Source organism: Dipodomys spectabilis, unplaced genomic scaffold (genome assembly GCF_019054845.1).
Source record: "Dipodomys spectabilis isolate Male_0828 unplaced genomic scaffold, ASM1905484v1 ptg000018l, whole genome shotgun sequence".
Lineage (NCBI taxonomy): Eukaryota > Metazoa > Chordata > Mammalia > Rodentia > Heteromyidae > Dipodomys > Dipodomys spectabilis.
The window spans coordinates 10,412,892-10,429,501 of NW_024870695.1; the positions used below are offsets into that span (position 1 = coordinate 10,412,892).

General features: G+C 44.5%; 1 protein-coding gene and 1 pseudogene across 1 annotated transcript; both read right to left on the reverse strand.

The window, feature by feature from the left end:
- On the reverse strand, positions 1 to 4,138 carry LOC122103599 (annotated as a pseudogene).
- Positions 2,091 to 11,502, reverse strand: Psme3 (proteasome activator subunit 3). Its single transcript, XM_042673594.1, has 11 exons — positions 11,215 to 11,502; positions 10,488 to 10,520; positions 10,316 to 10,378; positions 10,029 to 10,133; positions 8,034 to 8,082; positions 7,416 to 7,528; positions 7,098 to 7,166; positions 6,908 to 6,975; positions 6,759 to 6,813; positions 6,565 to 6,651; positions 2,091 to 4,303 (listed from the first exon to the last, which is right to left on the reverse strand). The coding sequence occupies exons 1-11, from the start codon at positions 11,254 to 11,256 to the stop codon at positions 4,223 to 4,225; spliced, it is 765 nt and encodes a 254-aa protein (XP_042529528.1). The 5' UTR covers positions 11,257 to 11,502; the 3' UTR covers positions 2,091 to 4,222.
- Positions 11,503 to 16,610: the final 5,108 nt, after the last annotated feature.

Sequence of the window (16,610 nt, forward strand, 5' to 3'; positions counted from 1 at the left end):
TCACTCGCTCTTGAACCAAACTCCATGGCCAAAGGGGAGTCCAGAGGGGGATATCACCAAGTTACCTTGTACACTGTACTGAAAACCCTGGGGTAAGAACTGAAGAGGGGGAAGAGGGCCTGGGGTAACTTGGGACAAGCCTATTTGGTGAGGGAAGAGGGACTTTAAACAACTTCTGGATGGCCAGCCCCGCCCCCCCCCCCCCCCCCCCCCGCTTCTTTTTCTGTTTGGCAGTTGTGGGGCTTAAACTCTGGCCCCGGGCACTGTCCCTCAGCTCTTCAGCTCAAGGCAAGCACTCTACCACTTGAGCCACAGCACTACTTCTGGTTTTTTAGTGGTTTATTGGACTTTCTTGCCTGAACTGGCTTGAACCATGATCTTCAGATCTCAGTCTCCTGAGTAGCTAGGATTATAGGCATGAGCCACCAGTGCCCAGCTAAGATGGCCAGCTTTAAACTCCTCTTCCAACTGGCCCACGTCTGCATATTAGTGACCCAGGTAGAAGACCTTTGGACAGCCGGTGGGCAGGGTCCAGGGCTGTATGGTCCAGCAGTAGTTCCAGCCCCCAGAGGATGAAGAAAAAGACCAAAACCTGAGATGTTATGGTAGAAGGGTACCCAGGTAATCCAGTTCCATGAGCAGAAGTCAGTCACTAGAAAAGGCACTCAAAGATGTTCAAGTGGAACCACTGTAATTCAAAACAGAAGCCAGGAAGCTGGGTGCCCTGGGTAGCTCCACCTCTTTCAAATGCCTTCCACATCTGGACAAACAACTCTCAGTTGTGGGGGTGTTGGTGACAGAACACTGGACCACCATGATGTGCCAGTCACAACCTGCACGTAGGAGTGGTGAGGCAACAGCCTCACAACCAGCTCACTGACACTAGGTTGGTGTTGTCCAACAAAGACGATGGCAGTGCTTCCTGAGCAGGTGGGGGGCCCCTTCTGTCCAGGTGAGCCAAGGCTGCAGCCTTGGGGGGCAGCTGCAGCTCCACTGAGAAAACAGTTGTCAGAAGGCTAAGCCTAGGCTGCATCCACTAGCCCTGGCCCTAGCTTTTTGGTGAGAAAGTCCATCACAGCTGTCAGCTCCTCTCGGCTGAGGTCTGCAAACATCTGGCTGGCCACTGGGATATACCGAGGGGCAGTTAAGGTGGGCTGAAACCACCTTACTTATTAGTCAGCAAAACATAGGCCAGCACAAAAATGACAAAGGACAGTACCAGGAATATGAGAATCACCTTGAGATTCATGGTAAGAGGTGCCAAGTACTCCCAGCAGCTCTTTCCAGTTCTGACATCAAGGCAGGGCTTATATTAGGATGGTGAGATATGGAGAAAGCTCTACGTTATGGGTAGGACAGGAAATCCCTGACTTTATGTAATTTTGTTCCAATTTTCTGTCCTGTGATTTGGCTCAGGGTATTACTTCCACCTGTACTGTCCTTTCCTTGCCCCATGTAATGACTCCTACTGGTAGCAGTTGGTACCAACTATTCACTTCCTTCATTTAGACCAGAGGAGAAGCCATCTGGACCAGTGATACTAAACTTCACCTTCAACCCAGGAATAAAAATCTCTAATGCCCAATCCTGTCCTGTATATAAGTAGACACTAATAGATCCTTATTAATCTTCTTAGCAGGCATTACACCTCAACAGCTCTAGGATCCACTGCTGGGTTCAGCAGTGAGCACTCAGTTCTGCCTGTGACCTGAAGCTAACTAAACCTTTGATTTTGGAGTCTAAGGCTTTTTTAAAATCTAGTCAGTGAGAAATGAGTAGTTGAGAGCCTAGGCTTAGAACTCAAGTTGTATACTGATCCCAGATTTCTAAGCCATGTGACTTTAGGGGAGATACTCAATCCTGAGTCCTTACTCATAGAGAAGGCATAACTACCCTACACATTCTTAAGAGATTAAATGTGACTGAGCAGATCAAGTGTGTAACAGTCCAACAAAGGGTAAAAAGTTGCTAGCTATTAGTAACTAATCTCTTGCAACAAAAAAGCAGATATACCTCCATCGTTGGAGACCTTAAAACTCTTTGCAGACAATGAGGGGTTAATTGGAAACCAGAAAGCTATTTGCAAGGTAGAAAGTTGAGGAAACTTTTATTTCAGAGGAGATAAGAATCCTAGGCAGCCCTCCAAGTAATTTGAAACCAAAACCAGGAGTCTCCTCAAGAAATTTAAGACATTATTCAGAGAGGAGAATTAATATAAGGTAAAGAAAATGACTAGGTAGGGTACATGTTGAACAAGTAATTCTTCACATGGAACTACAGCAGCCTCTACTGGCAGCTCATGGGTATCACTGAGGAAGAAACGGATCTTGTGCAGGGAGGACAGAAGGCAGCTTAGGTTTGGAAGAGCTAACTTTCCTATTAGTTCAGACTGAACACAACCAAAGGACTCACCCTCTCCTCTTTCTCAGCAGAAGCCTGTCTTTCCTTATCCCAGAGACAAGAGGCAGCTCACTTGGCAAAAGAATACACAATTGGGTGGCTACATGTGTCTGTGGAGGTGGTATCCAAGAATGCATGCACACATCAGTATGTCCCTAGCCACCACAGCATGGCACCAGGGTCTACAGCTTTAGAAAGAGGTCAAAGTACCTGTATTTTTAATAATTTCTTGACATTGTAAAAGAATTTTACATTACGATCCAAGGGTGGTAGGGCGAAGGGGGGCAGTAGAACAATCAAACCAAAAGGGAGATGGAGAAACACATGGTGGGAGGAGGGAAGGGATTTAGTTGGGGCTGGAGGGTGGGTGAGGGGTTCCGCTCAACTAAAATGCTATTGGTTTGTTACTGAGCATATTCATGGGAAGAAAGCATCCAGACTCCTTTTCTACAGAATACTGGGAGCAAAACTGATGCATCCTGGGTGGAAATATGATCAGGGGTGGAAGACAGATGTGGGGCAGAGTAAAAGTCAGAAGTAGACACTGAGTCACTGGTAGGCTGACTACAGATATCAACTCTTGAGAGGGGGGAGAATAAAAAAGCTGAAGGATTAACATAAAAGTTGTAACAATAAATGATATTTCTGGAAGATTCAAGAGGCAATTCTATAGTTTGGACCTGCTCATATTTACACACATATACACACGCGTGCACGTGTGTATGTGCATGCACATACATATACACACTAATTACTGCTTTCCCTGGAAGCACAATACTATAAATAAGAGAAATATTTCCCAAAGGGAAAGCCCAACAGGAGCGGCAGCATCTGGACCTCACAGCTGCAGACACCTCACCCCCATGTACACCTACCCTGGAAGAAAGCAAGCAGGAGTCAGAGAACCAGCTTTTACATAACACCAAAAATAACTTGAGTCTCAGAGGAAAAGGTCTTCCCCAGTCCTCTGCTTCTCAGCTCTTGGTTCTCCTTCAACCTGCCGTGGACACCAAGTGGCTACAATATCAGGAGGAAGGATAAGCCCAGGACTTTTGCCTGGGTGGATGACATTAAGACAGCTGAAAGTTGTCTGTGTGACAGATGGGAGTGGTGGTGAAGGAAGAGGATAGGTTAGGTAATGGAGTGGGAAAATGTATACTCATATCCATATGTGTGTATATGTATACACATGTGTTTGGGACAACCCCAGTTATAGAATCAATTAGGAACATGGCTGAAGGCCTTACATATTCCTTATTAGATCAGGTTCAAGGTAGGAGGAATATAGATAGGAAACCCTAAGTCATCACCAGGAAAAATGGGGCAGGGAGGACCACCCAATGTCCCATACAGAAGCAAGAGACACAGCCTGACAGGAAGCAAGATGTCTCTCCCATCTCCACCACCCCAGTTTCTAAAAAAAACATCTAGCACTTTCCCTATAGCAACCTCAGCTTTTAAACAACCAATCATCAAAAGGAAGAAAAAACAAAGCCTAAGACACAGGAGGAGAGAAGGGGAGAGAGAAAACACAAGTATTCTTGTGCCAATATCCTGCACACACAAATCTGGAATTCTCCAGAAATCAGGGCAGGCTGAGTATGGGGTATTAGGGAAGAAGACAGAGTTCCTGAGGCCTGAAAAAAGAGGTAACACATCACAGAACTAGATGAGAGTTTCATTAGACTCTAACTAAAAACAGAGAGGTGTGATTACTATTTCCAGCCAGTTTCCCCATCACGATAGTCATGTAACAAACCAAGGCAATGTCGGTCTTGAGCCAGACTCACAGAGTCCCCTGGCCCTGGCCCTGGCCCTGGCCTCAGTACAGTGTCTCTGCATTACTGCTCCGGGGCCGTTTGATCTTCTCAATGTTTTTCAGGATCATGTCATGTAGAGTTACCTGGGAGAAAAAGGATCAGGAAATCACATATCTGTTCAATTTTACTATGAAAATGAAGACACCATCCCCCAACTAATCCATAAGCAATTATTCACATCGTCTCAATCTCACTCTCTTGAGTCTATATACAGTATGGCTACATTACTTCTGTTAAACCCTTAAACTGGGTACAACTGGGTATTGCTAAGGCCCCAGTTGTCTAACACCCCTTAGCACTTAACATACTGAGAATTGAGAACTTTCATGTACTAGCCCCCCCCCCATCATGGGGCTTGAACTTTGGGCCTAGGCGCTGTCCCTCAGCTCTTGAACTGAAAGTGAGCACTCTATCACTTGGGCCACAGCACCACTTCCAGTTTTCTGGTGGTTAATTGGAGATAAGAGTCTTCCCAGGCTGGCTTTGAACTGTGATTCTCTGTTCTCAGCCTCCTGAGTAGCTGGGATTACAGACATGAGCCACCAGCACCTGGTTTAGCTTACTTATTTTAAATCCCTTTTTGTGTTGTACTCAGAATTCAAACTCTATTTCAGAGAGAAAAACTTGAAATCTGAGCTTGAACAAGGTCAAAGCTACACATTACAGTTAAGTTTGGTTTCAAACCTACTAAGTCTTCTGACTAAAACCTGCTATATATTTGTTTTTGTGTTGGTACTGGGGCTTGAACTCAGGGCCTGGGTATTATCCCTGAGTTTCTTTTGCTCAGTGTTTGCACTCTACGACTTGTGCCATAGTGCCACTTCTGGCTCTTCCTAAGTAGCTTATTGGAGATAAGAGTCCCAATGACTTTCCTGCCCAGGCTGGCTTTGAACCTTTGATCCTCAGGCTTAAGCCTTCTGAGTAGCTGGGGTTACAGGCATAAGCCACTAGTGTCTGGAAAAACCCACAATATTTTGTATATATCCTCTACCCACTAAGAAAATAGACCGGGCTGGAAATGTGGCTTAGTGGTAGAGTGCTTGCCTAGCAAGCATGAAATCCTGGGTTCAATTCCTCAGTACCACATAAACAGAAAAAACTGGACATGATGCTGTGTCTCAAGTAGTAAAGTGCTAGCCTTGAGCAAAAGAAGCCCAGGAATGGTGCCTAGGCCCGGAGTTCAAGCCCCAGAACTCGTGTGTGTGTGTGTGTGTGTGTGTGTGTGTGTGTGTGTGTGTGTATGTGTGTGTGTGTGTCTGTGTCTGTATGTGTGTGTCTGTGTCTGTATGTGTGTGTCTGTGTCTGTATGTGTGTGTCTGTGTCTGTATGTGTGTGTCTGTGTAGAGAGAGAAAAGAAAAAAAGCCAGGAGAGGGGCTGGGAAGTTGGCTCAGTGGTAGAGCGCTTGCCTTGCATGCCTGAGGCACTGGGTTTGATTCCTCAGCACCACATAAGCAAAAGGAAAAAAGCCAGAAGTGGTGCTGTGGCTCAAGTGGTGGAGCGCTAGCCTTGAGCTGAAGAGCTGAGGGACAGCGCCCAGGCCCAGAGTTCAGGCCCCACGACTGGACCCAAAAAAAAAAGAAAAAAAGCCAGGAGAAAGAGAGTGTAAAAGAAAAGAAAAAAGCCAGGCATGGCAACTCAAAACTATAATCCCAGTAACTTATGAAGCAGTGATTGGGAGATCACAGTTCAAGGCCAGTCAGTGCAAAAAAACACTTCAAGAGACTCCCATCTAGGCCTGGTGGTCCTATCATCCCAGCTACAGAGGAAACACAATGGCTGTGCATAGTGGTATGCCTGCTACCTCTACAACTTAAAGAAGTACAAACAGGAGAATCACAGATTGGCCCAAGCAAGCAATCTAGGGGGGTAAAGCACCTGCCTAGTGAGTGTGAAGCCCTCAATTCTAATGCCACTTGTGTAGAGAAGAAAAGGGAAAGAGAACAGAAGGCAGACATGCAGGCCCCCCAATGATTTCAAATTTCTCAGCATCTGGTTAAAGAGTAGAATGTGCTCTACTTTTTTTTTTAGGTGGAGATCTCTTTATTAAGTTTCCCAGACTGGGCTGGGAAGGTGGCTCAGTGGTAGAGTGCTTGCCTTGCATGCCTGAGGCCCTGGGTTCGATTCCTCAGCACCACATAAGCAAAAAGAAAAAAAAGAAAAAAAGTTTCCCAGACTGACTTCAAACTCTCAATCTTCCTGTTTCAGCCTCCTAAGTAACTGTGATTTATGTCCTTGTGCCTTTCTACTCCTTCTACCTCTCAACTCCAGTTTTTCGCTTTTTTTTTTTTTCCCAAAATTCTCAACAGAAATAAAGTGTAACTGAGCAGAATCAAGAATACTCACATACTGATTCCTCAGCTCTGATATGATGAGCCGAAGGCTGATGTATTCTTTTTCATCAATCTCTGTCACTGTACGGCGATAGTCCTCCTGTGTGTGGCAGAGGAAAAGGCTAGTTCCCAAGGCCTAACTGTGCAGATAGGACATTCCCCATAATGGTCTTTAATCCACCTTCAGGCCACAAAACCCTTACTTACCACATGGGGATATTTAGCTATTTTAGAAACCAATTTGGCTCTTGTAATATAATATCTGAAAGTAGAGAAAAAAGACAATAGCTGAAGACCCTGGCCATGATGACCTTCTCACCATTCTCAATTCCTGGGTCAGTCCTAAGCAGACCTACCTAGAAATCTGGTCCAGATAAGATGCAGCTTCACTCTCAACAGTTCTTAGCTCTGCAACTGTTTCTTCCTGGGAGAAAAAACACACGAGTCAAAAGCCAAAGTTTCCCCAAAGAGAAAGGGAACACAGACAAGCAGGGGATCTCCCAAATCTCAAACTGTTCTCCCCAGCTGGTAATGCAAGCACATTACCTGAATAGATACCCCAAAGTTGTTCCCATCTTCTATCCTGGGAATCAAGAGCTGTACCCACATTTTGACCTGGAGGGCAAGAAGAATGTATGAGTCATGGTGCCACAGCCATACCTAGCCTGGCAACCTCACCTCCAGCCCCTCATCCATCTCTTATCTTTCCTTTTTCTTCTTTCTCTTCTCTCCTTCCTTTCCCCTCTTTAGTGCTAGGAATGACCTAGAGCCTTCCACATACTAGACAAATATCCCAGTCCATCATGTTCCATAGTTCCAGGAAAGCTAGCTGAGGCCAACCCACAGGTTACTATCCCGTCTCACCGTGTTACATTTCTCAATCAGCAGCCGGATCTCAGGTTTTACTTTCTCAATAATGTCCACCAGCTGCTGGTTGCTCTTTAGCATCCCATTGGGCATCACAAACACCTTGGTTCCTGGCAGAGATGTGAAGATCAAATGATTAGAGTGGGAGGAAGCCCAGAGAACCCTCCACCTTATTATCTTCTTCCTCAGATCCATGAGATGCTCCATTGCTGCCTTTTATCTGTCACAATCCTACATGTCACTACTGTCACCATTTTTTAAAAAAGAGAGATAGGTTTATGGGTCAATTGCTTACACTAAAAGGCTTAAGAATAGGACACTACAAAACATATAAAGATTTAACACAGCAACAGCTATGAAAAGGGAAAACATCAAACTGTGACTTCTGAGAAAAACCTGGGATATGTGTGGTCTCTACCTCCAATCATTCTCCTTTGACAGTTCAGAGTTAAATTAAAATCCTCTCTGTAGAGTGCTAGATAATGACTATATTTGGAGAACTTGTGGGTGTTGACTTGGAGATATAAAATCAGATCTTGCTTCCCGGCCAGTAGAACACCAGAACTTGGTTTGTCTGGTAGGATCAGATAAGTATAAAGTAGGAACAGCTCTTACCTTGGAAGGCCTCTTCACATTCATCCAACCTTCGTTTCTTATAAGTGGGCTAAAGATACAAAGAGGATGATTTAGATTGTCTTCAACACTTACTTGCCCATTAAAAGATAACCTTCAAACAAGTTTAATCTTTTCCTCAACCCTATAGGTTGTCATTATATATAAAACTTTAGAGAAAAGTTCTTACCCAAAGAAATGTATACTCTAGTTAGGAAGGACAACTTGAAAGAAATACAATACATTAACGCAATTGAGTAAATCCTAGCTACTTAAGAGGATGAGATCTGAGGATTGCAGTTCAAAGCCAGCCCTGGCAGGAAAGACCCTGAGAATCTTATCTCCAATTAATCTCCAGAAAACCAGAAGTGGTATGTAGCTCAAAGTGCTACAGTGCTAGCTAGCCTTGAGCAGAATAACTCAGGGATAGCACCCAGACCTTGAGTTCATGCCCCATGTCTGACAAAAAAAAAAAAAAAAAGAAAAGAAAAAAAAATTGAAAGCCAGGCACAAGTGGCTTGTGCCTATAATCCTAGCTACTCAAAAGACTGAGATCTGATCTGAGGTTCAAAGCCAGTCTAAACAGGAAAATCCATGAGACTCCTGTCACTAAACACCAATATTCTCGAAGTAGAGTCATGGCTCAAGTGATAAGAGTGCTATCTGGGCTGGGAATGTGACTTAGTACAGTGTCTGCATGAGGAAGGCACTGGGTTCAATTTTTGGTACCACATAAATTTTTTAAAAACAGGAAAAAAAAAAAGGTAATAGCTTTGAGTCAAAAAGTTCAAAGTCAGTGCCTATGCCCTGAGTTCAAGCCCCAGGAGAGCCTCAAAAAAAGTGCAATTGAGGGACATAGAGGATATTATTGCCAAAAAAGAAAAACTAGAATGGGGCTGGGAAAGCTAAGTGGTAGAGTGCTTGCCTCCCATGTATGAGGCCCTGGGTTCAATTCCTCAGCACCACATAAACAGAAAAAGCCGGAAGTGGTACTGTATCTCAAGTGGTAGAGTGCTAGCTTTGAGCTGAAGAGTTGAAGGACAGTACCCAGGCCCAGAGTTCAAGCCCTGTGACCGCCAAAAAAAAAAAAAAAAAAAAAAGGAAAAAGCAACAAAAGCAAAAATAAGAATAATAAAGGAAATATGTGCAAATTTTTGGCTCTATAAATAAGCATACTATCAATCAACAAACATGTAATCAGCACTTGCTATGTGTACAACCAATACTGTGGTTGAGAATGCAAGAGACAAGACATTTCCTGCCTTAACACAAAGAGAAGTACAGGGGCTGGGAATGTGGCTTAGTGGTAGAGTGTTTGCCTAGCATGCATGAAGCCCTGGGTTCAATTCCTCAGTACCATATAAGCAGGAAAAGTCGGAATTGGCGCTGTGGCTCAAGTGGTATAGTGCTGCCTTAAGCAAAAGAAACAGGACTGGTTTAAAAAAAAAAAAAGTACAGTTTCATTAATGTTATATAAGAAGGTGAACAGGTAACTGATAAGTTCTAGTTCTTAAGAGAGCACAGAAAAGATAGGGACTGCAGTTATATAGAAAGAGCAAGTTCTTATCATACAAGACTCAGAGCAGTGAAAAGAGTAAGAACAATGAATATATGCTAAAAAAGAGAATTTCTTTATGCATGCACACATGCATACACACACATACACACACGCATACATACATACATATACATAAATACACACACACACAAATAAAAGAAGAAATTCTTGCTGAGAACCATGGCAGGGATGGCAGGGAACCTATAGTTGATTTAGCCTTATTTGAAACTCAAACTTAACACTGAAAGCATTAACATGTGTTCATCTAGATATTAAAGAAGCAATTAGGGTATAAAAGTATACTAGAATCATCAAATCTATAAATTCTCAGGAATATTCATCCCCACGTCAAAATCCCATTTTCCCCTCTGTAAACCCTCAAAGACACTAGGAAATAGGAGAACCTACTGCTTAAGAGCATGAAAATGTAAGACACTTACACCATCCAGGCCATCGTGGCTATTGGTGAGAAGAATGGGGTCAGGGACAGGGAGATTCATGTCTGAGTGGATCTGAGTTAGGTCATGGATGTTTAGGATTGGTTCCTGAAAGAGATACCCACCCCAAAACATTAGTTTTTTTCAATATGAACAAAGTAGTACTCCATTTGAGGGGAAAGCAATGAGGGTGCTTTACAGTACAAAATAAAATACAATTTACTGCATTTTCCAGGAAGACTAGAGACAAAAAAAAAAAAAAAAAGCAATTTAGAAAAAATATCTCTCACCTTCAAAAAACTATCAAGTTCTAACAATTTCTTTGGGAAAAAATTTGCCACCAAGTCTTCCGCCTAGATGAGAGAAGATATACCTAAATTAATAACTGTGGGGCAGATTCTCGGTATAATCATCTTTTCAGAAAACACAATTAACACTCATTTTTCTACTTACTGCACTTACCTCACTTGTGATTCGCTCTCTGAAAGAATCAACCTAAAATCAACAAGAGAATGATGCTTCAATAAGAGAAATGGAGTACAGAACAGAAGCAAGGGCAAGGATGGGGAACACTGGAATCAGCTATTTTCCCTCACCTTGAAATTATAATGAGAAGGTGAGAGGCCCCCAGACTTAAAATATTTTATTTTTTTGAGGACCCATTTCTCCATCTCAGGAGAGGGAAAGTTGGGGCTTGAAGGTAGCACCCGGCTGTCTCCTCTCTGCTCCCTCCTTCTTCCCTACCTCCCTGTGTTTGAAACTGTTTGAATCTGATAAGCAGATAAAGGCTGGGGGATGTGAGCTCACAAACGTGCCATCTCCCACCCAGACCTCGCCTATCATACGAAGCAGGCCAGCCTCCAAGAGCAGGGTCAGCGGTAGCATTCAGGGGCGGGGATGTCTCTGGGCTGGGAGCGTTCCAGCTGTCACAAGCCTAAAGCACGGAGCCCTACACGTGTCCGCAAAGGTCTCCCTTAGGCTCGCCCATTACCAGCCATATAGTACGGAAAGCCACTATACATCGTCCTTTCAATGCGGTCCCCGGGAGTGGGGGGCTGGGCTGAGCCGAGTGGAAGCTCAAAGCCGGTGTCCCCAGGGAAACAAAGACGCCATGGGGTGTGAGGAGCCGCTCAGACTGCTGAGGAGGTTCGAAGCGAGGGATAAAGAAGGCATGGACGGGTGCCGCTACCTTGAGCTTCACTTCCTGATCCACCTTCAGCAACGAGGCCATGGCCGGACCGGGCCGTGTCCGCTCCGCTGGAGACCGGAGGCGTTGTGGGCTCCGGGGAGGGGGCCAGAGGGACCTGAGGAATCTCGGCTTCCCTCGGGACCCGGCCGCCCTCGCTGGCTTTCTCACTGCTTGCTCGTTCCTTCCCTCCGTGCCGCCCGTCCGTCCGCCCGCCGGTCTGCCTGCTGCCTGCTGCCTGCTCCCTCCCGTGCTCGCCCTCCCGGCTTTCGCCGCTCACGCCGGAAGTTGCGTCACAGCCAATGGCCGGGGCTCCTGAGAAGATGCGCACGTGCTCTGCGCAGCCGCGCTGAAGCTTTGCCCTGGCCGCTCCGGGAGGGGCTCATGACACCTCCCCCCCCCAGGTGTCTGTGCTCGGGTAGAGGTGAAATGAAAGGGGGGCACTGGGGGATGGGAGTTGCTGAGAGCAGTCGTCTGAGACTTAGGAACTATAGGGTCTTTTGTAAGCCCGGAACTCGCCTGCTTGGAAGGTATCTGAGCCGCAGCTGGAACAGGCCTTGCTGTCGCATCCTAGTGACGTAGGCCGGAGGAAGCTGGCGGTCTGAGTGCTGAGTTCTGGGATCTAGAGTGCGCCTCCCGCTTCCTTCTTCCTTGGGCCGAGGCCTAAGTGTTTAAGCTAGAGCCAAACAGAAAACAAATTTCGCTGTATCAGGCATCCCCGGGAAGAGTTCTGCACCACTTTTCATAAACCTTCTGACCTCAGAGATAAACTGAAGGGCAAATTTATGCCCTTTGCCCAAAACAACAGGGTGTTTACCACAAATTCTGGACCAGAACCCGGATCTTCTCACTAGGACAAAAACTGTTCATTTCCCCCAAAGGAAGTTCGAAATGGTATCACTTTGCTCACCAATTCATATATCTCATTGTCTATTCCATTCAGTAAAATGAACTGGGCGACTGCTAGGCTCCAGAACAGCATTGTCCCAGAGACTAGAAATAAGTTGAGTTTGTGTTTAATAGAATATGGAAGCTGGGCATTGTTGACTCATGCCTTTAATCTTAGCTACTTAGGAAGCTCAGATACAGAGGATCAGGGCCCAAATCCAGCCCTTGAGGTTCTCAGCTCCAAAATAACTAGCAAAAGCCTAGACGGGAAGCATGTCCCAAATGAGAAATCTGGAGGAGGCCTCACTTAAGGTAAAATGGCAGACAAATAATAAGATCCAGATGGAATGAGGAAGTGGGTCAGGACCAAGGAAATGTGCCAGATGGAACACTGGGAAACTAAGGGTTCTAGCTATTCTGCTCATGTGAACATTTAAATCATGGTGCAAGAAAGAGACAGCCAGTCAATCAGTTCCACAAAATGCAATAACTAATCCAAAGTAACCTAACCAAACACATAGAACCCGGCTCCCAACTCTGTTTTCACATTGCTGTGCCTCTTAGCTAGCTAGCTACCCTGTCTGTCTTGACCAGTGTCCTAATAAACCTTTTTCATAGTCTCCTGTCTTGCTAAGTTGTGTGTGAGTATGTGTGTGTCTGTGTGTGTGTGCTGTTCCTAAGGCTTGAACTTAAGAGTCTGGACACTGTCCCTGAGATTTTGTGTTCAAGGTTAGTACTCTGTCACTTGGAGCCACAGGACCATTTTTGGCTTTTTGGTCATTAATTGGAGATAAAAGTCTTAGCAACTTTCTTGCTCTCGTTGGCTTGGAACCTTGAGCCTCAGATCTCAGGCTCCTGAGTAGCTAGGATTACAGGCATGAGCCACTGGCACTTGGTGTTCTTTTTGTTTTGTTTGTGTGTGTGTGTGTATTTTGGTGTTTTGTTTTGTTTTGTTTTCTCCCGGTCGTGGGGCTTGAACTCTAGGCCTGGGTGCTATCCCTCAGCTCTTCAGCTCAAGGCTAGTGCTCTACCACTTGAGCCACAGTGCCACTTCCTGCCTTTTCTGTTTCTATGGTGCTAAGGAATTAAATCCAGGGTCTCATGCATGCGAGACAAGCACTCTACCACTGAGCCCTGCACTTTGTGTTTTTGTTTTTTCTGCTTGTCTTAGGGCTTGAATTCCAGGCCTGGGCCCTGTCCTTGAGCTTCTTTTGTTCAAGGCCAGCACTCTACCACTTGAGCTGAAGCACCACTTCCAGATTTTTTGAGTATTGGAGATGAGTCTCAAAGAGGGGCTGGGAGTGTGGCTTAGTGGTAGATAAGCATGTGTGAAGCCCTGGGTTCCATTCCTTAATACCACATAAACAGAAAAAGCTGAAAGTAGTACTGTGGCTCTAGTGGTAAAGTATTAACTGGAAGCATCCATCATTTCCATCCCAGGGGACTACACAGAAGCAGGCAGGCACAGGAGAAAGATTATTACAAAGTTTATTAGAAGAGCTATTTTCACCGGGGAGAGAACACAAGGCAGCAGGGTCTGAAAGGTAGGAGGTGAGGTAGTTGGGAGTTCAGGTGGGTCTGGGTGCAGAGAGGAAGGGGCCAGCTGTATGGTGGGAACTCCAGGGCCGGGAGGGGCTCAGGTCTGGGTGGAGCTCAGAACCAAAGGTGGGCATAATGCTTACACTAGTTTTGAGCTAAAGAAGCTCAGAGACTATGCCCAGGCACTGAGTTCAAGCCGCAGGACTGGGGGGGAAAAGTCTCAAGGAGTTTCCTCTCTAGGCTGGCTTCCAACCTCAATCATCACATCTGAGTCTTCCGAGTAGCTAGAATTACAGGCAGGAGCCATGCGTGCATAAGACTTCAGCTCCAGGCTAGGAATGTGGCTAAGTGGTAGGGTGCTTGCCTAGCATGCATGAAGCCCTGGGTTCGATTCCTCAGTACCACATATTCAGAAACAGCTAGAAGTGGCACTGTGGCTGAAGTGGTAGTGTTAGCCTTGAGCAAAAGAAGCTCAGGGACAGTGCCCAAGTCCTGAGTTCAAGTCCCAGAACTGGCCAAAAAAAAGACTTCAACTCCAAATAGCCATGACAGTAGAGTACCAAACAAACAAGTAAACAAGTTCAGGGATACCCTGAGCTAAAACCCCAGTAGCCCCCAAAATACATATGCACATACATAAATGCATATACATATATATATATATATATATATATACATATGTTTGTTCAAAAACACTTTGAGGGCTGGGAATGTGGCCTAGCATGTATAAAGCCCTGAGATCAATTCTTCAGTACCACATACACAGAAAAAGCTGGAAGTGGCACTGTGGTTCAAGTGGTAGAGCACTAGAGCGCTAACCTTGAGCTGAAGAGCTCGGGGGAAAGCACCCAGGCCCAAAGTTCAAGCCCTACAAAAAAAAAAAGAAAAAGTTTTTATTTTCAAGCAAAGTGTAAGAAGACAGACACACATTCTTTCTCATCTATCTAAACATTGTATATAATACTCCACCAATTTGTTTAGTGAACAATGGTAAGTGCCACTATATTTAATAAGCACTATTCATTTTAGAGGTTTTACAAATGGCATATGGTCACCAATGACTGCTCTTACCTTGAATTCATGTCCATAATTATTGTGAGTGCACAATACTGCTCAAGCACCTACAAGTTTTCTTAAAACACACTACAAATGGCTGTCACACTTTCTCATTTCCCAGAAGATGTATACGTATGCTTTTGTCTATCTCCTCATTTATCATTCTATTCAAAGCCACTGTCATCCTTCTCTAAGACTTTTACAACAGAACCCTATCTGGGCTCTCCATTTCCACTCTTGCCACTCCCTACTATGGTATTCTCCATGAAGCAACAAAAATTATCCTTTGCAATCTCTACCACAGACATGGTTCCATCTATTCAAGTTACATACACATATACAAATATATGCGTGCACATACATATGACCCAGAAATCTCAACTTTAGGATGTACCAAATAGACATGAATAAATTTATTCACCAAAACACATGAACAAAAATGCTCACATCAATGTTATTCACAATAACCCTAACTGGAAACTACCCAAATGTCTCTCAAAAGAATAGATCTACCTCTTAATATAGTGGAATGGAATACTAACAATATGTTGACAACTGATAAAGTAAAACTACACAAATAAAATGTATGTATTTCAAGAAGGCAATACAAAGTGAAAGGAACTAGAAACAAGAGTACATAATGCATGAGTCCATTTAAATGAAGTTTAAAACCAGTTCAAATAGTCTAGTCAGAAATGAGGATATTCTTTATTCTTGGGCTGAATTTCAACTGATAGGGGTTTTAAGGGAGAGGAGTTGATGCTAGTTACACAGGTAAATTTATTTTGTCAATTCATTAAATTCTATACCTGTGATCTCTATGCTTTTCTCTATTCTATCATTTATAAAAGAGTCTCCCTGATACCCAGACTGGTATCATACTCCTTTGCTCAACACCTTAATTATAACAACAAAATTGTATTTTAAAAGTGAGGGGCTTGTGGGGGGATTGGGGGAGGCTGGGAAGGGATGTGAAGGGTAAACAAAGGAGGAGGCTGCAATGCTTGATAAGAAATGTACTCATTATCTTGCCCATGTAATTGTAACCCCTCTGTACAGTATGTTCACTAAAAATAAAAATTTAAAAAAAAGTGAGGGGCTGGGAAGGTGGCTTAGTGGTAGAGTGCTTGCCTCGCATTCATATGGCCCTCAGTTTGATTGCTCAGCACCACATAAGCAGAAAAAGCTGGAGTGGGGCTGAGGCTCAAGTAGTAGAGTGCTAGTCTACAGCTGAAGAGCTAAGGGACAGTGCCAGGGCCAGAGTTCAGGCCCCACGACCAACCAAAAAAAAAAAAAAAGAGAGAGATTAAAATAAAAATAGAAAAAAAAGTCTTTACTATGTAGCCCAGACTGATCTCAAACTCACAATCCTCCCAACTCAGCATCCCAAGTATCTCTACATATTCTACATTTAAGTAAATTGCCTTTTAAAAAACACAGAAAGATGGGGCTGGGAAGGTGGCTCAGTGGTAGAGCGCTTGCCTTGCATGCCTGAGGCCTTGGGTTCAATTCCTCAGCACCACATAAGAAAAAAAGCCGGAAGTGGCGCTGTGGCTCAAGTGGTAGAGTGCTAGCCTTGAGCTGAAGAGCTGAGGGACAGCGACCAGGCCCAAAGTTCAGGCCCCACAACCAGACCAAAAAAAAAAAAAAATACAGAAAGAGCCTGGGGCACTGGTGCCTCATGCCTATAATCCTAGCTACTCAGAAGGCAGAGATCTGAGGATAGAGGTTCAAAGCAAGAAAGTCTGTGAAATTCCTTTTTGTTGTTGTTGTTGTTGGTTGTAATTAGTAGAGTGTTCACCTTGAGCTGAAGAGCTGAGGGACAGCACCTAGGCCCAGAGTTCAAACTCCACGACTGACAATAACAAAACAAAAAAACAGAAAGATAGTCTCTTCCACACTTACTTCTTGTAGTA